The following is a 25601-nucleotide window of genomic DNA, read 5'->3' as shown; positions in this document are numbered from 1 at the left end:
CTCACGTGTAGTCTTAGCATCTTGGGAGGCTGAGGCAGGAGGATCGCTTGAGCCGGAAGGTCAAGGCTGCACCGAGCTGTGATGTGCCACTGCACTCCAGCCTCGGCAATAGAATGGGACCCTGTCTCTAAATAAATAAATGTATGTTTCTAAAAGGTTTATCTCTACTGTGTTTTCTCTCCTGATGAGTAAGGACTGCCTTCTGAACAAAGTTTCCCACAGTCATGTTTGTAGAATTCCTGACTGTATGAATTCTCTGATGACTTGAAAGGACAGTTTTGGCCACGCGCGGTAGCTCATGCCTTGCTCTGCAGTGACAGAGACTCCCTTTCAAAAAAAAAAAGCCGGGCACGGTGGCTAATGCCTGTAATCCCAGCACTTTGGGAGGCTGAGGCAGGCGGATCACGAGGTCAGGAGATCGAGACCATCCTGGCTAACACGGTGAAACCCCATCTCTACTAAAAATACAAAAAATTAGCCGGGCATGGTGGTGCACGCCTGTAGTCCCAGCTACTCGGAGGCTGAGGCAGGAGAATGGCGTGAACCCGGGAGGCGGAGCTTGCAGTGAGCCGAGATCATGCCACTGCACTCCAGCCTGGGCAACAAAGCGAGACTCCGTCTCAAAAAAAAAAAGAAAGGACAGTTTTTTCTGAAAGCTTTTTCACGTTTATTGTATTTATGGTATTTCTCTCTAGAATAAATTCTCTGATGATTAGTAAATGTTGAGTGCTTGAGGAATTTGCCACATTCAATACATGTATAAAGTTGCTCACCTATGTGAGTTTATGATGATTTGAAAGGGGTGATAGTAGGATAGTCTGCTCGTAAAGACTATTCCACGTTCTTTATATTTATGTGGTTTCTCACTAGTATGATTGCTCTGGTGGCTAAAAAGAGGAAGAGTTGTATTCAAATTGTACTTTCCCACATTCTTTCGCATTTATAGCACTGCATCTCTGTGGAGCCTCCTCCCTCTCAATCCAGGCCTCTTTCTATCATGATGCTTTTTGTTTGCTCTTGCAGAACTTCAGAGTATTTTGCTTTAGAGTTAAGATCTTTGTTTCAAACCAGTTCTCCTGGACTGCAGAGGTACCTGATGCAATTCTGACGCCTCCATCCAGACTCTGCTTCTTGCTGCAGTTGGATGATTAGTTTTGGTTTGAAAGAGAGAAGCCCACAGACATAAGATTCCCATAGTTTCCAGCATCACATGGCTGTACACATCCTGTTAAGTGTATTAGGGTATCTCCGTTCAACCTGGGTACAGGCCACAGCCACGTCCCCAAATGTCAGTGGTCCCTGGATCTGGGCCATCTGTCTCCTGAACTGTCTCCCAGATAAGAGCAGAGAACCCTGTGTATGCTAATAGTTCTGGAGGCTAGAAATCCAAAATCAAGGTGTTAGAAGGGTTGATATCTTTGGAGACTGGAGGTAGAATTCCTTCCTTGCCTCCCCCTAGCTTCTAGTGGTCTCTGTCAATCCTTGGCTTTCCTTGGCTTGCAGCTGTATTATTCCAGTCTCTGCCTCTGTCATCATATGTCATTTTCTCCATGTGTCTCTCTAAATCATTGATTTTATAGACTTTTCTTCTATGAAATAAGCATTTAAAATTATGAATGTCCCTCTAGACATTGCTTTAACTGCATCTCACAAATTTTTATATATTATGTTATTTTCATTCAGTTCAAAATATTTTCTAATTTCTCTTATGCAGTTTCAACCTATACCTTGGTAAATCAGTGTTCAGCCAAAACTGAAGGTGACTACTCTTCAGATTTCTGGAGCTCTTTCACTGTGTAGCTTCCTCCTTTCTGGTACTTTGTTAAAACATTCTAGCTACCAGTCACCCTGAACTCTGTCCACCCAATTTAGCAGCTGTCCTGTTATGCTTGCCTTCTCCTCACCTGTGCCACAGTCTGGAGCATGCCTCCAGAAGAAAGCCAAGGGATTCATAGAGCTCACCTGGTTTGTTTCCTTTCTCTCAGGGATCACAGTCCTGCACTGTATGTTGTCCAGTGTCTAAAAACAGTAGCTTTATATATTTTGTCTAGTTTTCTAGTTACTCATGGTGGGAAGGCAAGCCCCATAGCAATTCCTTCTTCAAGAGCAGAAGTGGAAGTTGCATTGCATTTTTAAAAATTAAATAATACATCAACTTACAAAAAAGTACCGATGATTTTCATCTGTGTTGACCTCTTAAGTATGAGAAAATTATTATGAGAAGAATGAGGGAAAGTTGATATAAAGGTAAAAATAGTGGTTACTGATATAACAATTTGATTTCAACAAAGTCTATTCACTCAGTTGGCTATTACCAAGATTCTTACTATTGGTGCCTGTGTGGAAAGGTGAATAAAAATGAGGGGGTATTTCTGTATCTCTTGGTAGCTTAATTTTTTTTTTATAGTTGCTATTTATTCATCTTTTTTAAAGGAAGTTCTGTTTTCTGTGGCCTTCTAAATTGCCTGGTCTGGTGGTAGGTTGGTGCCAGTGCTGGCTTCCATAGTGCTCCTGACTCAATAGTCTAGAAGCTTGTCTTTATCTTCCTTTTCTCTTTCAGTTGATTAGTTTCCACATTTAGTCTGTTGGATATTTAGTAAGTGTTCTGTGGGCGTCAGATTGGCTTTGGCTGATTGTCAGTTGCTTTCGTTAGAGCTCTTTTCAGTTGTGTGTACATGCAGGCATGATTATCCATATCTTCAGTGTTTTGATTCTATTGCATATTTTTTCTATGTAATTTTAACATATATTTTATGTTATAACCCCAGGGCCAGGACTAGGGTAAGGAGAGACGTGCCCAGAGCACAGAATTTAAAGAGACACTCACTATGAAGGTCCTGTGAGCCAACCCTGCACTGGAATGACTCTGAAAGTGAGCACCTCCTTAAATGTTGTGCCTGAGGCACCTCTCTTGCCTCACCCTGGCTCTGTTTGTATATAATCCTGACAATAACTGGTAATAGACACCTATAGAGCCAGTACTTTAAAATGAACTCAGATAATCACTTTCATTTAGAACAAGTTTTAACTTCATCTAAGAAAACAGAGGTGAGATACTATTTCAGAAAAATCAATGCCATACCTGAAATAATTAAAACAGTCCAAAGTTTATCCATAAGCAGCATTAGTCAGAATTTTGGACTGTATTATCTAGGTTACCCATAGCATGTCACTGTTGTACTTATGTTCCATTATTTCTTATCATGGCATGACTTGTCATTAGGAAGTTCTTTCTAGCAGAATTGCTCTCGTGTTTAAAATTTTTGGTAATCTTGACTACTACTCTGGCTGATACTATGATATGCAAAACCATTTGACTTTGGCAAATGATTGGTTAAAGAATGAATGTGCCTATAACCTGCATGAGGTTCGGAGTACTCAGTCTGTGTTGCTGGCAGTTTGCTGGGGAAAATATTCCACTTGTTCAGCTCCCTGTTCTTCTGGTCCCACAGTTCTCACATTGTCCCTGAGAAATACCTTGGAGGTCAGTGGGAGGTCATCAGGTATTGGGACTCTGCCCCTTTCCTCCCAACTTGCCACCTCCCTGCATATGCTTCCACCAGAATACCTCTTTTTTTTTTTTTTTTTCCTGTTTATGAACTGAAATTCTGTGTAAAGGGTCTCCATGGCAGGAACTCACTGAGAAAGAGAACCATTAATGAATGTGGAGCAGTATTTCTAGAACCTAAAATATCCGAAGACAAAAAACACTCTCTTTCACTTCCTTTGTTCCACTCACTAGATGGCTTTCTCACCCTCTTAAAAACTTGTCTTCGAAATAGCCTCAAATGTTGGTACTCAGGGCTCTTTATGGAGCACTAGTCTCTGTTTTTATTTCATCTGAAAATGTTTTCATTCTTTGTTTTTAGATGCCAGTGAGAGCAGGTGCCAGCAGGGGAAGACACAATTTGGAGTTGGCCTGAGATCTGGGGGAGAAAATCACCTCTGGCTTCTTGAAGGAACCCCCTCTCTCCAGTCATGTTGGGCTGCCTGCTGCCAGGACTCTGCCTGCCATGTCTTTTGGTGGCTAGAAGGGATGTGCATTCAGGCAGACTGCAGCAGGCCCCAGAGCTGCCGGGCTTTTAGGACGCACTCCTCCAATTCCATGCTGGTGTTTTTAAAAAAATTCCACACTGCAGATGATTTGGGCTTTCTACCTGAAGATGATGTACCACATCTTCTGGGGCTAGGTTGGAACTGGGCATCTTGGAGGCACAGCCCACCCAGAGCTGCACTCAGACCTGCTGTATCTTCCAGTGACCAGCAGAGCTTAATCAGGAAGCTTCAGAAGAGAGGTAGTCCCAGTGAAGTAGTTACACCTATAGTGACACAGCATTCTAAAATGAATGACTCCAACGAATTAGGTGGTCTGACTACCAGTGGCTCTGCAGAGGTAAGCATGCTATGAATAAGGAGCAGAGAAATGGTTAAATCTGCTCTTATATTTGGTGTACATGAACAATGAAGCTGATGCTTGCGGGCAGTGCTCATAGGCTGAGGAGTGTATATATAAAGCTGCTTGGTGTCAGCTTCGTTGGTGCTGCCCAGATGTACAAAGGGTAATTTGACCCTAGAGATGTTCATTCTATGTAGGTCTGACCATTGTTTTGGTAAATGCAGAAAGCTGCTCATTATCTAGTCTAAGCTGGTTCTTGGCTACAGGTAAGTACAGTTGTGTGGCTGTTAGTATCCACCAACCATTCTGCAGTGTTTTCTGCCAGATCGCAAAACAGTTGATTGATGTGGTTACAGTCAAGTTCTCCTCCTCCATCTCTCGCCTGTAAACACATTCTTTATGAGATAGTATTTATTCCAGTCAGAATTAACCATGCCTGGTACCACAGATGAAGATCTGACCTGCTGGGCTGTGGAGCAGGATGTGGCCATTAGCCAAGAGGTCTCTGAAGTGAATTCTCACCAAGCTGTATATGCCAAGGGAGCTACCACCAGTAGAGTTTATTCTGTTTATTATGTTTCTTTATTGTTGATCTCCTTGGGAAAATGATTAAAAGGAATGACTCATTCTCTGCTCAGTCTTCCTTGATTGCTGTGACTTATTTTCGTGTTTGTTTTGTCCTAGTTGTCTCTATCAAGTTGAAGCCAGGGTGGGCTACCACATGCCAGGCACTCTGTGTACTAATTGTTGCACTGTGTCATTTTGTTTAATTTTCATAGCAATATTTCCAAGTAGGTATTATTAGCCCTGTTTACGTGGTGAGAAAACTGAGGCCCAGAGAAGTTAAACAATTTGCCAGTGATCATGTACCATAGCTAGAATTGGAACCCAGATTTAATAATAAGAAAAAAACTTTTTAGTGAAATATTAGAGAACAATCCTGGATTTAATATGCCCATAAACATTTATGGATACCTACTGTCAATGTCAGGTACTTTTCTAAGCCTTAGAGATACAAAGGTGAATAAGAATGGTTCATGCCCTCAGGGAGTTTATAATCTAGTGGAGACTGATACATGAAGATAGGTATTACAGTGGTGTATAATTATTCCTTTAACATACTTAGGTACACAATACAGTAAGAACACAAAGAAGTGATTCACTTGAGCAGGCAAGTGGTGTGTATGTGCAGATAATACTTCTTAGAGACTTTTAACATTTCTGGAAGGATGTGTAGGATTGTACTGGGGCGGGGTTAATGATGGTAAAAATCCATTCTGGACAGAGCCACAGTGTCTGTAAAGGCTCAGTCATAGTAATTGTGCATTTACTTGCAAGGTACTATACTAAGCTGGGTACTCGGGATATTACAATAAATAAGATGAATATGATTTCTGCCATAACAAGGCTTATAGTCTGGCAAGGAATATTACATTTCTAATAATTAAATAATTATAAGCTTGATACGGGTAACGAGAGGGTAAATACAGAGTGCTGTGAAAGCATCCAACAGGCACCTAAAACAACTAAGGTGTCAGAATAGGCCACTTTAAAGAAAGAAAGTTCAAGCTGAGATTTGAAGTAGGAATTAGGAAAAGAAACAGGGGAGAAGAGTATTTCAGGCAGAGGAAATAACAATTTCAAAATGTGTTAGGTGCCCTAGAGTATGGCAAGCTCAAGAAATTGAGAGAGACTGGCCTTGCTGGGCAAACGGAGAAAGAGAGCTGGTGGTGAAAGAGAAGTCTTGAGAGGTATGCAGAACCTTGAGGCCTTATTAAAATAACTGATTTTTAACTGAAGATCAGTGGGAAGTCATTAGGGAGTTTTAAGTAGGGAATGACATAATCGGATAGTGGCTATGTGGTGAATAGACTGGAAAGGGTGAGAATATACAGTTGACCCTTGAACAGTGTGAAGAACGGGATGTCAACCCCTTGTGCAGTTGAAAATTTGCATAAACTTCTGAATCCCCCAAAATGTAGCTACTGAAAGCCTACTGTTGACTGGAAGCCTTACCAATAAGATAAGCAATCGATTAGCACATATTGTGTATGTCATATGCATTATATACTGTATTGTTAAAGTAAACTAGAGAAAAGATAATGTTATTAAGAAATCGGCTGGTTGCGGTGGCTCATGCCTGTAATCCCAGCACTTTGGGAGGCCAAGGTGGGCAGATCACAAGGTCAGGAGATCAAGACCATCCTGGCTAACACGGTGAAACCTCATCTTTACTAAAAATACAAAAAATTAGCTGGGCATGGTGGCAGGCGCCTGTAGTCCCAGCTACTCAGGAGGCTGAGGCAGGAGAATGGCGTGAACCCAGGAGGCGGAGCTTGCAGTGAGCCAAGATTGCGCCACTGCACTCCAGCCTGGGCAACAGAGTGAGACTCTGTCTCAAAAAAAGAAAAGAAAAGAAAAGAAAATCATAGGGGGCCTGCACGGCAGCTTATGCCTGTAATGTCAACATTGGGGTGGGCTGAGGCAGGTGTATCACTTGAGGTCAGGAGTTCAAGACCAGGCCGGCCAACATGGTGAAACCCCGTCTCTACTAAAAATACAAAAATTAGCCAGGCGAGGTGGTGCACACCTGTAATCTCAGCTACTTGGGAGGCTGAGGCATGAGAATCGCTTGAACCCAGGCGGTGGAGGTTGCAGTGAGCTGGGATTGTACCACTGCACTCCAGCCTGCATGACAGAGCAAGACTCTGTCTCAAAAAAAAAAAAAAAAAAAAAAAAAAAAGGAAAAGAAAATCCCAAGGGAATATATATTTAGTATTCATTAAGTGGAAGTGGATCATCTTACAGGCATCCTTGTTGTCTTCACGTTGAGTAGGCTGAGGAAGAGGAGTAGTTGGTCTTGCTGTCTGGGGTGGCAGATTCACAAGAAAATTCACATATAAGTGGACCTGCACAGTGCAAGCCTGTATTATTTAAGGGCCAACTGTATGTGGCCTAATAAAATAGGAGGCTCTTCAGGCAAGAGAACCATTGTACTAAAAAGAGATTAAAGACAGGAAAAGGGATAAATAACGAATAATCCCTTAGAGCTGTGGTTCTCAAACTTTAGCATGCATCAGACTCACTTGGAGGCCTTGTTAAAATAAATTGGTCTTTGTTTCTTGCTCTGAGGAGATGGAAATAAAAAAGATTGCTGGGCCCCAACTCCACAGTTTCTGACTCAGTAGGTCTGGAGTGTGTTCTGAGAATTTTCATTTCCAAAAAGTTCCTGGAGTGTGCCAATGCTGCTGCCCAGGGACCATGCTTTGAGAACCACTGCCTTATAGGGCAGGAGGGTTAGAATACTGAGCACAGAGTACAATATTAGTCTTAATCAGGATACCTCCTTCGCTGTGACAGAGAGAAAGGATTGGGTAGGACACAGCTAGGGTGGGTTTATATACGGGGTAGAAGGAAATTGTTGTAGTTCTCATCTCATTCCTGTTTATTCTTAAGTGTGATAGATCATTTATGAAGAGTAGAAACAGAGGTAGAGGTAGGTGGGATTGGGGTGAGTGGGTCATAGACAGGAAAATCAGAGGTTTAGGGAGTGGGGTAAAGATCTAAAATAGCCATTGTGAAGGATAGAAGATGGCAAACTAGGTAAGGAAATAAAAAGATTGCTGGGTAGCCTTGAAGATGGAGATCATGCATTTATAACTGTGGTACTGATCTTTACAGTTGTGTGATTCTCCTCAGTAGCTCTCAGGAGCTCTGTCAAGAAAAGCTTGGTAATTTGATTCATTCAAGATAGGAACTTTGCTAGGTAGTTTGTACAGAAGGAAAATGAGGTATGGAAATTGAGGCTGTTGTAAAAAGAGTGGATGAGAGATAGTAGGACAAAGTATAGAAAGAGGCAAAAAGATAGGAAGGTGCTACAGAAGTAGACAAGTTTTGCATTTAGAGGTTACCATGATGGGAAGCACATGTAGGAGGAACGGGTAATTGTGAGTGCTGGAAGGATAGGAGGTGGTGGTCAGAGTATGTAATATTTGAATTTAAGATTTTGGAGGTGGAGAAGTTGTGATGGCGGAATCTAGGGTGAGCTGTGGAAGAGGGTTGCTGGGGTAGAGTGAAGAAGAAGTTTATTGGAGGCAAGGAGCTCAAAGAACCAATAAGCTCAAAGAACATGTTAAATGAGTTTCCCCTGTGGACACTGAGGTAGTCTTTAATGATGGTGATGGTGACCATGATGATGATGATGATAGCAGCATTAACTGTCGTTTACTGAGCATTTACTATATGCCAGATACCATTCAGAACCCTTTATATGTATTAACTCTTTTTTTTTTTTTTTTTTTTTTGAGACGGAGTCTCGCTCTGTCGCCCAGGCTGGAGTGCAGTGGCCGGATCTCAGCTCACTGCAAGCTCCGCCTCCCGGGTCTACGCCATTCTCCTGCCTCAGCCTCCCGAGTAGCTGGGACTACAGGCGCCCGCCACCTCGCCTGGCTAGTTTTTTGTATTTTTTAGTAGAGACGGGGTTTCACCGTGTTAGCCAGGATGGTCTCGATCTTCTGACCTCGTGATCCGCCCGCCTCGGCCTCCCAAAGTGCTAGGATTACAGGCTTGAGCCACCGCGCCCGGCCTATGTATTAACTCTTAATCTATACAACAAATGCTGTGAATTACTATTACTGTTACGTTTTGTTTTTTTTTTTTCTTTTTTTTTTTTGAGACGAAGTCTCACTCTGTTGCCAGGCTGGAGTGCAGTGGCGCGATCTCTGCTCACTGCAACCTCTGCCTCCCAGGTTCAAGTGATTTTACTGCCTCAGCCTCCTGAGTAGCTGGTACCACAGGGGCGTGCCAGCACACCCAGCAATTTTTTTTGTATTTTTAGTAGAGATGGGTTTCACCATGTTGGCCAGGATGGTCTCGATCTCCTGACCTCGTGATCCGCCTGCGTCTGCCTCCCAAAGTGCTGGAATTACAGGCATGAGCCACCACGCCCGCCCGTTCCTGTTTTATAAATGAGGAAATTCAGGAAAAAAAAGTTAAGGAACATGACCAAGGCAACACAGCTAGGTATATGGTAGAACCAAGGCTTGAATCTAGGCAGTCTGATTCTGTTTGGACTCAGTCCTTTTTTTTTTTTTTGAGACGGAGTTTTGCTTTTATTGCCCAGGCTGGAGTGCAATGGCGTGATCTTGGCTCACTGCAACCTCTGCCTCCTGGGTTGAAGCGATTCTTCTGTCTCAGCCTCCTGAGTAACTGGTACTACAGGCATGTGCCATCACACCCAGATAATTTTTTGTATTTTTAGTATAGACAGGGTTTCTCCATGTTGGTCAGGCTGGTATTGAACTCCTGACCTCAGGTGATCTGCCTGCCTCGGCTTCGCAAAGTGCTGGGATTGCAGGCGTGAGCCACCACACCTGGCCTGTCACCTTAACTTTCTTACTGTTCAGGTAGGACTTGGGATGAGGAGGACTTTTGAAAGCCAGATGTCAAAGTCATCGGTAAAATAGGAAGAGTGACGAGTTAGTTGGGAGATTCTAGCTGCAATGAGAGTTGAAGTGGCAGCAAGATGGCAAAGGAGAAGAGGATTTTACAGGGAGGTAGAAGAATAATGGTTTGCAGAGGACATCGGGAAGGGGCAGCAAAGAAAATAGCTCCAGCATACTATAGGATAATTATGACCAGTGAAATTAGAAATGGACCAGTAAAGTTAGAAATATGGTAGATTTAGATCTGACAGTCTCCTGGAGGATGATGAAAATTCAAACTTGGGTCTTACAGAATTCAGGTGTATGCTAGAAGGAAGATCCTGAGGATGTGTTGGCTATAGAGAGTTCTTTCTTCTAGTTTACCATCAGTGGGCAGTGGCAAGAAATTGCTGCTAGTGAATAGGATTTCAAGACCTTTGTGGTCTAATATGGAGAGTGGGTAGACATGAGGGAAGGAATATTGAATTTGAACTATGAACCCCAGGAGTGGGAGTGTACTTTTGCTGCATGCAGTGTTGCATGGAGGTATTACAAAGTTTGGCATTACGTATTGAGAACTGCAAGTATTGCTAAAAAAAAAAAAAAAAATGGGGCAAAGTGAAATCTTCAGATCCAGATAAGTTATATTTGACCTTATATATCAGGCTTAGGAGCTAGCTTCTTACCCTGAAGGCCATGTATAGCTCTGGAAAGGTGGTAAGATTGCCTTGTGCATTTAGAATTGCCTTGGCATTTCTTTTCAGAGAGAACTTGGGAGTTCAAACTTCTGCTTAATGCACTAGGGAAGGGAAGAGAAAAGTATGCACTGCAGATCTCATTCTAATTAGGGATGACTGGCTAGCAGCACCGGTTTCTAGTTTGTGCTGTTTTCACTAAGGTAGGTCAAGCAGCTCTGCATTCAAAGTGGAGAGAAATTATATCATAAATTGCTTTTGTCTTGCCTGAAATGCCTGCAGAGCTGTAAAGGCATTTGGATTGTTAGTCTGCATTTTTCACTCTTTTGGAAACATACATATATTGAATCCAAAGGCAGATATTGTGGACCTTTTGCAATTCCAAAAGTAGAAAGGAATGTGATCAATTTATTCCCCTTTCTCAGCTTAAAGAGGGACAACCTGTCCTGCTTAGTTTAGGTATTGCACCCTTTCTGCGCCATGAACCTCTGAATTGTTTGCAGGAGGAGCACAGAGGCTTGTTGACTGGGTCCTGGAATGTGTACAGTATAAACAGTCCAGCCAATTAATTGTGTACATTATAAGAACATGTACAGTTTAAGCAGTTCTGACAATTAATTGCTGCCAATCCTGCTATGTGGCAGAGAAAAAAGTGCTTTATTTGAGTGCAGGAAATGAAAGTCCACTTAGGTATCCCTGCATGTAAGGTTTGGCTTTAGGAAGACTGAAGTGTTTTCCTCTCTAACAGCATCAGCTCCCTCTTTCCAGTCAATAATCACACACAGCATTTTGACCCTTAGCAAGCCAGTGGCTTTCTGTGAAACAAATAAATGACTTAGAGGATAAATGAGCCAACCACCCAGACAGCCGTCTGCTGCCTTCTTTCACTGAGAACTCTTGTGCTGGCTCCATGTAAGGCCTGAGCTTACTTCTTATCAGAAGATAGAGTGTGGGGTGTGGGCAGCAACAGAGGGATAACCTTACGAAACTGATGACAGAAACCTAAGCAGTGCTGTTTCCCTTCATGTTTTGTTGTTGTTTTGGGTTTGTTTTTCAGGTTTTTTTTTTTTTTTTTTTTTTACTTGTTTGCTTGTTTTTTGTTGTGTTAGTTCTTGGACCACAACACCCTTTCCTTATTTTTTTTCCCTTCATGACTACCCATTTTCTCCTCTAATCTCCTAATAGTTCTGATTCTTTAATCTACTTATCTAGCTTTTGCTGTGTACAATGAGTTTGAAATTGTGTTTATTGGCTACTTTCTAAGCTAATTTATTGTCTTAATTCATTCAGGCTGCTGTAACAGAATACCATAAACTGGGTGGTTTATAAACAACAGAAATTTATTTCTCACTGTTCTGGAGGCTGGGAAATCCCAACTGAAGGTGCTGGCCGATTTGGTGTCTAGTGAGGGGCCAGTCTGCATAGACACTGCATTCTAGCTATGTTCTCACATGGTGGAAGAGGAAGACAAACTCTCTCTGGTCCGTTTTCTAAGAGCCCTAATCACATTCACAAGGGCTCCAACTTCATGACCTAATTACCTTCCAAAGGCCCTGCCTCCTAATACCATCACTATGGGGGTTAGCTAGATTTCAACATACAAATTTTGGGAGAACACAAACATTCGGTCTGTAGCACTTACAAAGCAAGAGTTGGTGGGGATTTTGGTGTGGGTCCCTTAACAACTCCTTACTAACTGACAGAACTTGACCATCTCTTGTTAACACCGCAGGTGTCATCCCTCTCTTTCCCATTTAGTGGATGGTCTTATTTTCTCTAAGAGGACTCTCAGAAGACTAACTTTTAATTAATTTCTATAAAGATAAACCCTGTCATATTCTTCAGTCTCAGCTTTAGTTGCTGAGAATTGGGATATGGTGTGTCATTAGACCCCACTGGCTTTGCTACTGCAGGAAGACATTCCTTTCCATTGGTAGGATTTTTTTTTTTTTTTTTTTTTTTTTTTTTTTTTTTTTGAGACGGAGTCTCGCTCTGTCGCCCAGGCTGGAGTGCAGTGGCCAGATCTCATCTCACTGCAAGCTCTGCCTCCTGGGTTTACGCCATTCTCCTGCCTCAGCCTCCTGAGTAGCTGGGACTACAGGCGCCTGCCACCTCGTCCGGCTAGTTTTTTGTATTTTTTAGTAGAGACGGGGTTTCACCGTGTTAGCCAGGATGGTCTCGATCTCCTGACCTTGTGATCCGCCCATCTCGGCCTCCCAAAGTGCTGGGATTACAGGCTTGAGCCACCGCGCCCGGCCTGGTAGGATTTTTATTAGTGACAGTGGTGGGTTTTTATTCCAATACCATTGTGTCTCAAATCAAAATGTATTGAAAGCTGAATTTTTATAAATTGTTATTTAATATTAAGTAGATACTAGGATAGCATGTGCCTTACCAAGGAGGACCCCTATATGGATTGTGATTATGTGACCAGGTAAGTGTGAACATCCTGTGTGTGGCCTTACAGACTCCTACTTAAAATGGAATAGATGGTGATGGAGAGTTTTGTTATCTTTAATTATGACATTAATTGCTGGGCCTGGCTTACTTAATTTGGAGAGGGTGGCCTCAGAGTGGAGGCAAGGAGAAAGGAAGAAGGAAGAAGAGAAGAGAATTGGAGAGATGCAGAAAGAGAATATTAATCAAAACCTTTCATCATTATGAATAAGACTTCTTGAAGAAGAAACAGATGTATCCACCTGGGCAGTGATTATATGACATATGGTTTGTTCAGAATTGGTTTAGTTTTTATGATTTCTATCCAGTGCTAGAAAAAATTGCTCAAGGAAATTCCACCCAACCCTTTGTTATCCCGTAAAAATTTTTAGTATTACTTCATAGTTTCTTTTTTTATTTTATTTTATTTTTTAGAGATGGAGTTTCGCTCTTATTGCCCAGGCTGGAGTGCAGTGGTGCAATCTCGGCTCACTGCAACCTCTGCCTCCTGGGTTCCAGTGATTCTCCTGCCTCGGCCTCCCGAGTAGCTGGGATTACAGGCACCCGCCATCATACCCAGCTAATTTTTTGTATTTTTGTAGATACAGGGTTTCATCATGTTGACCAGGCTGGTCTCGAACTCCTGACCGCAGGTGATCCACCCGCCTTGGCCTCCCAAAGTGCTGGGATTACAGGCGTGAGCCACCAACGCCCAGCCTACTTCATAGTTTCTCAAATAAAATAATTTGTTCCATGTCTGCTGTTTCTGTTTCTTTAAAAATACAGTACATAATTTTTAAAAAATGATAAACAGGCTTTTTCTTTAAAACAAATTATTTTAATAAATGAAAATCTGTCTGCCTAACTTTAAAATAATCACACTGCTGTTCTTCTACTTCTGGGAATCTGTCTAAAGCAATAGTTTCTAAATAAAACTTTGCACACAATGGTGAGATGATACTTATTTTATGAAAAAAATGAAAGCAGTCTGTCTAATGAGGGGAAAATGGACATTGTGCAACCGCTATAAATATGCTTTTGGGTGCATGAATGGCTCTTTTGTTACTCCTTTCTCCTTTCCACTCCACCCACATGGAATACTTGTTCTTCTGTGGGTGCCATACTTTTAGAAAGCAGCTTTTTTGAAGTATAATTGTCATATCATAAACTGTACATGTTTAAAGTATACAATTTGGTTAGTTTATTTATATCTGTCTCTATGTCTATAAAACCATCACCATAAAAAGATAATGTATGTATCAACTCCAACATTTCTTCTGCCCCTTTGTAATCTGTCCCTCTCACCTCCTCCTGTAGGAAATTGATCTGCTTTTACTCATTATAGATTGTCTAATTTTTAAATAAATTGAATCATATATTACACACATATTTCTTTTTTTTTTTTTTTTTTTTTTTTTTTTTGAGACGGAGTCTCGCTCTGCCGCCCGGGCTGGCGTGCAGTGGCCGGATCTCAGCTCACTGCAAGCTCCGCCTCCCGGGTTTACGCCATTCTCCTGCCTCAGCCTCCGGAGTAGCTGGGACTACAGGCGCCCACCACCACGCCCGGCTAGCTTTTTGTATTTTTTAGTAGAGACGGGTTTTCACCATGTTAGCCAGGATGGTCTCGATCTCCTGACCTCGTGATCCGCCCGTCTCGGCCTCCCAAAGTACTGGGATTACAGGCTTGAGCCACCGCGCCCGGCCTCTTTTTAACAACTTTATTGAGGTATCATTTATATAAGAAAACATTCCTTTTAAGCATATGATTCAATAGTTTCAGTAAATACTTAGACTTGTAAATCATTATTACAATCCAGTTTGATAACATTTCTTTTTTTTTTTTTTCCTTTTTCCTGCAGTACAGTTGGATAACATTTCTGTCACTCCCAAAACTTCCCTTGTCCCCGTTTATCCAAAAGTTCCTGTGTGCCATCCCTATTCCCACCCCCAGTCCTAGGCATCCATTGATCTGCTGTCTCTATAAATTTGCATTTTCTAGACTTTGCATTAATATGGAATCATGGAATATGTAGTCTTTTTGTGTTTAGCTTCTTTTACTTAGCATAATGTTTTTATGTCCATTCATGTCATAACATATGCTAGTAGCTGCTTTTTTTTTTTTTTTTTTTTTTTTTTTTTTTTTTTTTTTTTTTTTTTTTGAGACGCAATCTCACTCTGTTGCTCAGGCTGGAGTGCAGTGGCGCTATTTCTGCTCTCCACAACCTCGACCTCCAGGGTTCAAGTGATTCTTGTGCCTCAGCCTACCAAGTAGCTGGGACTACAGGCATGCGCCACCATGCCCAGCTAATTTTTGTATTTTTTTAAGTAGAGACGGGTTTTCACCGTGTTGACCAGGCTGGTCTCAAACTCCTGACCTCAGGTGATCTGTCCACCTCGGCCTCCCAAAGTGGTGGGATTACAGACATGAGCCACTGCACCCAGCCCGTAGTAGCTGGCTTTTAAACATTCCTAAGTTGTATTCCATTGTATAGATATAATTTGTTTATCCATTTACCTGTTAATGGATATTGGATTGCTTCTAGATTTTGGTTATTACAGATTAAGATGCTAGGAACATTTGTGTACAAGTCTTTGTATAGCATATACTTTAATTTCTCTTGGGTAAATATGTGGGAGTGGAACAGCTAGGTTACATTGTATGTTTTATTTTATTTTTTATTTTTTTGAGACAGAGTCTTGCTGTGTCGCCCAGGCTGGAGTGTGCTGGCACCATCTCGGCTCACTGCAACTTCTGCTTCCTGGTTTAAGAGATTCTTTTGCCTCAGTCTCCCGAGTAGCTGGGATTACAGGCACCTGCCACCATCCCCAGCTAATTTTTGTAATTTTAGTAGAGACAGGGTTTCACCATGTTGGCCAGGCTGGTCTCGAACCCCTAACCTCAGTGATCTACCCATTTTGGCCTCCCAAAGTGTTGGGATTATAGGGGTGAGCCACTGCACCCTGACTATATTGTATGGGTATATTTAACTTTTAATCAAACTGCCCAAGTGTTTTTCAAAGTGGTTGTACCATTTTACATTTCTGTGAGTAATGTATCAAATTTCCAGTTGCTCCACATTCTTGCCAGCACTTGGTATGGCGAATCTTTTTAATTTTATACATTGTAATAGGTGTTTAATTGAATCTCATTGTGGTTTTTGGTTTGCATTTTCCTAATGACTAATGATGTTGAATATTTTTTGTGTGCTTATTTGCCATTCATGTTTTTTGGTAAAGTGTTAATATTTTTCCCCATTTTTAAAAAGTGTCAAAAATTATCTGGGTGTGGTGGTGCACACTTTTAGTCCCAGTTATTCAGGAGGCTGAGGCAGGAGAATTGCTTGAGCCTGGGAGGTTGAAGCTGCAGTAAGCTTTGATCATGCCACTACACTCTAGCCTGGGTGACAGAGTGAGAGAGACCCTATCTGAAAAAAAAAACAACAAAAAACTGTGTTATTTTCTTACATATATATTTTCTGCATACAAGCTCTTTCTCAGATATGTGATTTGCAAATATTCTCTCCCAGTCTGTAACTTATTTTTTCATTCTCTTAGCAGTGTCTTTCAAAGAGCAGATCTTAATTTTGATGAAGTCTGGTTTATTAATATTTCTTTTATGGATTGTGTTTTTGGTGGTATAGCTGAGAAAGATTTTCTTCTAAGTTTTCTTCTGAAAGATTCATAATTTTATTTATTTTTAAATTTTGTGGCGGAGTCTCACCTGGGCTGGAGTGCAGTGGCATGATCTTGGCTCACTGCAATCTCCGTCTCCCAGGTTCAAGCGATTCTTCTGCCTTAGCCTTCCAGGTAGCTGGGACTACAGGTGTGCACCACCATGCCTGGATAATTTGTGTATTTTTAGTAGAGATGGGGTTTCACCATGTTGGTCAGGCTGGTCTCAAACTCCTGACCTCAGGTGATCCGCCTGCCTCAGCTTCTCAAAGTGCTGGGATTACAGGCATGAGCCACTGTGCCCGGCTATAAAAGTTTAATAATTTTAGGGTTTACATTTAGGTCTAGGGTTATTTCTTATGTTGTGAGAGCTATGGATGGATTTTTTTTTTTTTTTTTTTTTTTTTTTTTTTTTTGGCATTTGAATATCCAGTTGTTTTAGGACATTTTTTCCATCCTTTCTACACTGAATTGCCATTTTACCTTTGTTGCAAATCAATTAAGCATATGTTTATAGGTCTACTTCTCTATACGATTTGGTCTCATTTATCTGTTTGCCTATATTGACATGAGTTCCACACTGTCTTGGTAACTGTAGCTTTCTTTTTTGAGACAGGGTCTCATTGTGGTTGCTCAGTTGGAGTGCAGTGGTACAGTCTTGGCCCACTGCAGCCTTGACCTTCCGCGCTCAGGTGAATCTCCCACTTCAGCCTCCCAAGTAGCTACGACTATAGGCATGCACCACTATGTCTGCTAGTTTTTTTGTTTTTGTTTTTGTTTTTTCCTTTATTATTTTAGCGGAGATGGGGTTTCACCATGTTGCCCAGGCTGGTCTCGAACTCCTGGACTCAAGCAATCCACCTACCTCAGCCTCCCAAGCTGCTGGGATTATAGGAGTGATCCACCACGCCTGGCCTAACTCTAGCTTTGTAATATATGTTTATTTTATTTTTTATTTTTATTTTTATTTATTTTGAGATGGAGTCTTGCACTGTTGCCCGGCTGGACTGCAATGGCGCAATCTTGGCTCACTGCAACCTCCGCCTCCCAGGTTCAAGCGATTCTCTTGCCTCAGCCTCCCGAGTAGCTGGGATTACAGGTGCCCACCACCACGTCCAGCTAATTTTTTGTATTTTTTAGTAGATGGAGTTTCATTATGTTGGCCAGGCTGATCTTGAACTTCTGACCTCATGATCCACCCGCCTCGGCCTCCCAAAGTGCTGGGATTATAGGTATGAGCCATTGAGCCCAGCTGTAATATATGTTTAAATCAGATGATGTTTAAAAACTTCGTTCTTGATCAAAATTGCCCGTTTTAGGTTTTTTGCATGTCCATATAAATTTTAGAATTATCTTGTCAGTTTCTTTTTAAAAAGGCTTCTGGAGGCCAGGCGTGGTGGCTCACGCCTGTAATCCCAGCACTTTGGGAGGCCAAGGCGGGCGGATCACGAGGTCAGGAGATCGAGACCATCCTGGCTAACACAGTGAAACCCCGTCTCTACTAAAAATACAAAAAAATTAGCCGGGCGTGGTGGCAGGCGCCTGTAATCCCAGCTACTCGGGAGGCTGAGGCAGGAGAATGGCGTGAACCCAGGAGGCAGAGCTTGCAGTGAGCCGAGATCCTACCGCTGCACTCCAGCCTGGGCGACAGAGTGAGACTCTGCCTCAAAAAAAAAAAAAAAAAAAAAAAAAAGTCTTCTGGAATTTTCACTGGGATTGTATTGGGACTGTAAATCAATTTGGAGAAACTCATCAGCCTAATAATAATGTTGCATTTTCAGACCCACGAGCACAGTGTATCTCTCCATTTAATTAAATAATCTATAATTTTTCTCAGTGATGTGTTGTAGTTTTGGTGTACAGATCTTTTTGTTTGTTTGTTTGAGATAGGGTCTCACTTTGTCACCCAGGCTGGAGTGCAGTGGTGTGATCTTGGGTCTCTGCAGCCTTGACCTCCTGGGCTCAAGTGATCCTCCTGCCTCAGCCCCCAACTAGCTGGGACTACAAGTGTGTGCTGCCACATCTGGCTGATTTTTTGTAGAGTTATTTCTTCACCATGTTGCCCAGGCTGGTCTCCAGCTCCTGAGTTTAAGCGATCCACCTGCCTCAGCCTCCCAAAGTGCTAGGATTACAGATAAATCTGATGAAAGATGTGCAAGAAAAATATGTATACCAGCTGGGCATTGGTGTACAGATCTTGCACTCTTCTGTCAGGTTTATCTGTAATTCTAAAAAAATCTAAAAATGTGCAAGATCTGTACACTGACGCCCAGCTAGTATACAGATCTTGCACGTCTTTATTTTTATTTTTTTTGCACCTCCTCCTCCAACAGAGATCTTGCATGTCTTTTGTCAGATTTATCCATATTTCATTAAAAAGTTTTTAGTGGGTACGTAGTAGGTGTATGTATTTGTGTATTTCTTATATTTGATGCTGTTATACTTGATGTTTTCAAAGAACTCAGTGATTGTTTGTTGCTGGTATATAGAAATACAATTACTTTTTGTATATTGGTCTTGTATCTTGTAATCTTACTAAACTTACTTATTCATTCTGTTAGCATCTTTTTATAGATTCCATAGGATTTTCTCTCTATATAATCATATTGTCTATAAATAAAGACAGCTGCTTCTCCAACCTGGATGCCTCTTATTTCTTTTTCTTGCCTTATTGCCCTGGCTAGAACTTCCACTACAATGTTTTTGATATATTTTTTCTTTTTGTAGAGATGGGCTCTTGCTTTGTTGTCCAGGCTGTGTGGAACTCCTGGCTTCAAGCAATCTTCCTGCCTTAGCCTCTCAAAGTGCTGAGGTTACAGGTGTAAGCTGCCATGCCGGGCCTCCAATGCGATGTTGAATTGAAGTGGTGAAAGTCTACATGTTAGCTGTAGGTTTTTTGAAAGCTATAAGTCTGTAAGTCAGCTATAAGTCTGATGTTAGCTGTAGGTTTTTTGAAGATACCTTTCATCAGGTGTAGGGAATTTCTTTCTATTCCTAGTTTGATGTGAGTTTTTATCAGGAATAGTTGATGGATTTTATCAAATGCTTTTTCTGCATCTATTGAGATGATTTTTTTTTTGTTTTTAGTATGTTAATATGGTGAATAATATGATTGATTTCAAATGTTAAACCAATCTTACATTCCTGGAGTAAACCCTGCTTGGTCATGATATTATTATTTATTTATTTATTTATTATTTTTTGAGATGAAGTGTCACTCTGTCACCCAGGCTGGAATGCAGTGACTTGATCTTGGCTCACTGCAACCTCCACCTCCTGGGTTCAAGCAATTCTCCTGCCTCAGTCCCCTGAGTAGCTGAGACTGCAGGCGCGTGCCACCACGCCTGGCTAATTTTTATATTTTTAGTAGGGACAGGGTTTCAGCATATTGGTCAGGTTGGTCTTGAACTCCTGACCTTGTGATCCACCCACCTTGGCTTCCCAAAGTGCTGGGATTACAGACATGAGCCACCGCATCCGGCCTGGTCATGATATTACTATTTTGATATATTTTTATATTTGATTTATCAAATTTTTGTCATGAAGTTTTACATCTGTTTATTGACTGGCCTCATAGAATGAGTTGAGAAATTTTTCCTTTTCTTCAGTTTTCTGGAGGTTTGTGTGGAATTGGTATTATTTATTCCTTAAATGTTAAATATAATTCTCCAGTGAACCATCTGTACTTCGAATTTTCTTTGTAAAAAGTTTTAAACTAGAAATTCAATTATGTGATAGATGCATTGCTATGTAGGCTGTCTCTTTCTTCTTGAGTGAGCTTTGGCAGATTGTGTCTTTCAAGAAATTTGTGCATTTCATCCCATTAGTCAAATTTATTCACATGAAGTTCATTATAGTCTCTTACTGTCCTTTTAACATCTATAGAACCTTTAGTTGTATCGTCTGTCTCATTCCTGATACTGGTAATTTGTGTCTTCTTGTCTCTTGCTCTGGCTCTTGCTCTCTCATTTCTCCTAATTAGACTGGTTAGTGTTTCTCAAAGAACCATGTTTGGTTTTATTCATTTTCCTCTATTGTTTTTCTGTTTTCTATTTTACTGATTTCTGCGCTAATCCTTTTTTTTTTTAATATTACATTTAATATTTTCCCTGTTTAAACAGATCTAAGTTGACAGGTTCATTTTTTTGCTTTCAGTGCTTTAAAGATATCATGTCAATGTCTTCTAGCTTGCATTGTTTCAGTTGAGATATCTGCTCTAGTTTTTATCTTGTTCCACATATATGATATTTCTTTTTTCTCTGACTGCTTACATAATTTTCTCCTTACCACTGTTTTAAGTGATTTGATGATGTTATTCTATGGCGTAATTTTATGTTTTGTGTGGTTGGGGCTTGTTGAACTTTAATCTGGATTAGAATGTGGGTTTATAGTTTTCTTCAAATTTGGGAAATTATTGCCAATTATTCAAATATTTTTCTGTCCCTCTCCCTTTGGGACCTCTAATTAATTAATTTTTGTTGTTGTTGTTAAAAAAAAAAATAGAGTCTTGCTGTGTTCCCCACGCTGGAGTGCAGTGGCACAATCTCCATTCACTGCAACCTCTTCAGTAGCTAGGACTACAGGCATGCACTACCACACCTGGCTACTTTTTGTGTTTTTAGTAGAGATGGGGTTTCACTATGTTGGCCAGGTTGGTCTCAAACTCCTGGCTGCAAATGATCCACCCACCTTGGTCTCCCAAAAATGCTGGGATTACAGGTGTGAGCCACTGTGCCCAGCTGATTTCTGTACTAAACTTTATTATTGTATTTCTTTGGCTTAATTTGGATTTCATTTGCCCTTTTTAGTTTCTTAGAATGTAATTTTATTTTATTTATCTTAGAATGTAATTTGAAGTCGTTAGTTTGAGACTTCTCTCTTTTCTAATGTAGACATTTTTAGTGCTATAAATTTTCCTCTAAGTATTGCCTTTAGCTGTATCACACAAATTTTGATATTTTGTGTTACAGTTTTATTCAGTTCAAAATACTTTTTAATTTCCATTTTGACTACTCCTTTGACTCTTGGGTTATTTAGAAGTGTGTTATGTGGTTTCTAAATATTTGGGAGAATTTTCTATATACTGTTGTATTATTCATTGGTAATTTAATCCCATTGTAGCCAGAGAACATTGTATGACTTGAATCCTTGTGAATTTATTGGCAACTGTTTTATGGCTCATAATATGGTCTATCCTGGTAAATGTCCCATGTGCAGTTGAATATGTATTCTGTTGTTGGGTGAATATAAATGTCAGTTAGGTCAAATTTGTTAATGTTGTTCAGTCTTCAATATTCTTACTTATTTTCTGTCTCCTTCCATCAGTTATTTAGAGAGTGGTGATGAAATATCATAATTGTAGATATATCTGTTTCTCCTCATTGTTTGATCAGCTTTTGCTTGACGTATTTTGAAATTTATTATTAGATGTGTAAATGTTTAGGATTGTTATTCCTCTTGATGAAGTGACTTCTTCATCATTGTGATACAATTCCCTTTGTCTTTGGTAACATTGTTTTCTCTGAAATCTATTTTGTCTGATATTAATATAGCCACTTCAGCTACTTTTGATTAGTGTTAACAATGTATCTTCTTCCATCCTTTAACTTTTAACCTATTTGTGTCTTTATATTTAAAATCAATTTCTAATAGGCTGCATATAGATGGATTGCTTTTTATCCAGTCTGACAATCTCTGCTGATTAATTGGAGTTAGACCACTTACATTTAATGTGATTATTATTATTTTGAGACAGCGTCTCACGCTGTCACCCAGGCTGGAGTGCAGTAGCGCAATCATGGCTCACTGCATCCTTGACTTCCTGGACTCAAGCTATCCTCCCACCTCAGCCTCTTGAGTAGCTGGGACTGCAGGAGTGTACCGGTATGCCCTGCTAATTTTTACATTTTTTATAAAGACAAGGTTTCACAGTGTTGCCCAGGCTGGTCTCAAACTCCTGGGCTCAATCAGTCTTCCCATTTCAGCTTCCCAAAGTGCTGGGATTACAGATATCAGCTACCATGCCTGGTGTAAGGGCCATCATTCTGCCTAACACGACTAATAAGCCAACAAAGAAGGTAAAATTGAATGTGAAAAATACTCAATTAATTCAGACAATATCAGGTATGTTCAGGGTGATATGGCCATAGACTGAAAAACAATTAATTCAAAGGAAGGCATAAACCTAGGGAAAATGGACAAAGAACAAATTGGACAAATAGCAAATACTAAGTTGGTAGATGTGAACCCAGTCACATCAATAATCACATTAGGCTGGGCTCAGTGTCTCATACCTATAATCCCAGCACTTTAGGAGGCGAAGGTGGGAGGATCACTTGAGCACAGGAGTTTGAGACCAGTCTGGGCAACATAGTGAGACTCCCATCTCTATAAAAAAATTAGCCAAATGTGGTGGTGATGGCATGTGCTTGTGGTCCTAGCTACTCAGGAGGCTGAGGCAGGAGGACCACTTGAGCCTGCAGTGAGCCGTGATTGCACCATTGCATCCAGCCTGGGCAACACAGCGAGACCCTGTCTCAAAAACAAAAAACAAACAAACAAAAAAGAATAATGGCCCCTAAAGATATCAGCATAATAATCTCAAGAACCTGTGAATCTGTTAAATAACATGGCAAAAAGGAATTAAGGTTTCAGATGGAATCAAGGCTGGTAATAAGGTGACCTCAAAATAGGAAGATTATCCTGCATTTTTCCTGTAGGCCCAGTGTAAACACAAAGGTCCTTAAAGTGGAAGAAGAAGATGTCACTATGGAAGAAAGACACAGAGACATGAAACTGCTTCCTCTGCGGATGGGGGAGGGGACCATGAGCCAAGGAAGGTGGCTGACTTCTAAAAACTAAAAAATGCACGGAAACAGGTTCTTCCCTAAATCATCCAGAAGGGAATATGGCCCTGTCAACCCCTCGATTTTAGCCCTGTGAGATCTATGTTGGATTCCTATTCTACGGAAGTATAAGATAATACATTTGTGTTGTTTAAGCCACTAAGTTTGTGGTAATTCGTTATAACAGTGATAAAAATTTAATACAACTATAATTCTTTGTTGTGTAGTTCTGGTGGTTACTGTTGAGTTTATACTATACATCTTTAACCTATAAAGAACTACCTTAAATTATATTATTTCACCTTCATCTTTGAAAAATATTTTCCCTGTTTAAACAAATCTAAGTCGACAGGTTTATTTTTTTGCTTTCAGTACTTTAAAGATATCATGTCAATGTCTTCTAGCTTGCGTTGTTTCAGGTGAGATGTCTGCTGTAGTTTTTATCTTTGTTCCACATATATGATGTTTCTTTTTTCTCTGGCTGCTTATATAATTTTCTCTTTACCACTGTTTTAAGTGATTTGATGATGTTATTCTATGGCATAATTTTATGTTTCGTGTGGTTGGGGCTTGTTGAACTTTAATCTGGATTAGAATGTGGGTTTATAGTTTTCTTCAAATTTGGGAAATTATTGATGATTATTCAAATATTTTTCTGTCCCTCTCCCTTTGGGACCTCTAGTTACAAGCATATTTGGCCACTTGAATTTATTTCACAGTTTGCTGATGCCCCATTCATGTATTTTGAGCTTTTTTTGTCTCTGTGTTTCATTTTGAAGTTTCTATTGAGATTATTTAAGGTTACTAATCTTTTCTTCTGCATTGTTTAATCTGCCATTAAATTCTTACAGTATTGCATTAGTCTGTTCTCACATTGCTATAAAGAACTATGTGAGACTGGGTAATTTATGAAGCAAAGAGGTTTAGTTGACTCACAGTTGTGCAGGCTGTACAGGAAGCATGGCTGGGAAGCCTTAGGAAACTTAACAATCATGGTGGAAGTCAAAAGGGAAGCAGGCACAGTCTTCACATGGTGGAGCAGGAAAGAAAGAGAGTCAAATGGGAAGTGCTACACACTTTTAAACCATCAGATCTCATTAGAACTCACTATCATGAAAACAGGAAGGGGAAATCCACCCTGATGATCCAATCACCTCCCATTATGTTCCTCCCCCAACATTGGGAATTACAATTCAACATGAGATTTGGGTGGGACAGAGCCAAAACGTATCAAGTATATTTTCTTTAATATCAAACATTGTAATATTTATGTTAAAAGTTTGATATGAAGTCTTTTTTATGTCTTATATCTCTGCTTAATATATTCAACCTTTCCTGTAACTTCTTAAACATAGAAATATAATCATAATACTTATTTTAATATCCCTATCTACCAGTTCTGTCATCTCTATAATTTCTGGATCAGTTTTAATTGATTTACATTTTTTTTCTCATTATAGTATTTATTTTCCTGCTTCTTTGCATGTCTGGTTATTTCGGATTAAGTGCTAGACATTGTAAATTTTACCTACTGGGGTTTTGGATATTTTTGTATCACTATAAGTATTCTTGAACTTTGTTCTGGGCTGTGGTTAAATTATTTGCAAACAGTGATACTTTTGAGCCTTGCTTTTAAGCTTTGTCATGTGAGTCCAGAGCTGCATTTAGTCTAGGGTTAATTTTTCTACCCTACTAAAGCAAGACTTTTATTAGTATTTTAACTGATGCCCTGTGAATTACAAAGTTTTCCATTCTAGCTTTTTGGAAGAGGTACTATTTCTTATCCATCTAAACTTGAGTACTTTTCTCTGTGATCAAGAGAACTACAGGGCAGCCTGGGCAACATGGCAAAACCTCATCTCTGCAAAAAGTACAAAAAGCTACTTGGGGGGCTTAGGTAAGAGGATTACTTCAGCCTGGGAGGTCGAGGCTGCAGTGAGCCAAGATCACGTCACCGCACTCCAGCCTGGGTGATAGAGCGAGACCCTGTCTTAGAAACAAACAAAAGCCAGGCATAGTGGCTCATGCCTGTAATCCCAGCACTTTGGGAGGCTGAGGTGGGCAGATGACTTAAGATCAGGAGTTTGAGACCAACCTGGCCAACATGGTAAAACCCTTTCTCTACTCAAAATAC

General features: G+C 40.5%; 1 protein-coding gene across 16 annotated transcripts in view; it reads left to right on the top strand.

The window, feature by feature from the left end:
- KIAA0319L (KIAA0319 like) overlaps positions 1 to 25601 on the top strand; it is a 133297-nt gene that overhangs the window by 53297 nt on the left and 54399 nt on the right. For all 16 annotated transcript variants that reach the window (XR_004051953.1, XR_004051954.1, XR_004051955.1 and 13 more), the window contains one exon: positions 3870 to 4393. Coding sequence is in view for 12 of the 16 variants with exons in the window: in XM_030912606.1 (XP_030768466.1) it covers positions 3870 to 4393 (524 nt within the window). In the remaining 4 variants the exon portion in view is untranslated. The remainder of the gene's footprint in view (positions 1 to 3869; positions 4394 to 25601) is intronic.

This window comes from Rhinopithecus roxellana, chromosome 12 (assembly GCF_007565055.1).
Source record: "Rhinopithecus roxellana isolate Shanxi Qingling chromosome 12, ASM756505v1, whole genome shotgun sequence".
In the NCBI taxonomy this organism is placed as follows: Eukaryota; Metazoa; Chordata; class Mammalia; order Primates; family Cercopithecidae; genus Rhinopithecus; species Rhinopithecus roxellana.
This window is presented reverse-complemented; position numbering and strand designations above follow the sequence as displayed.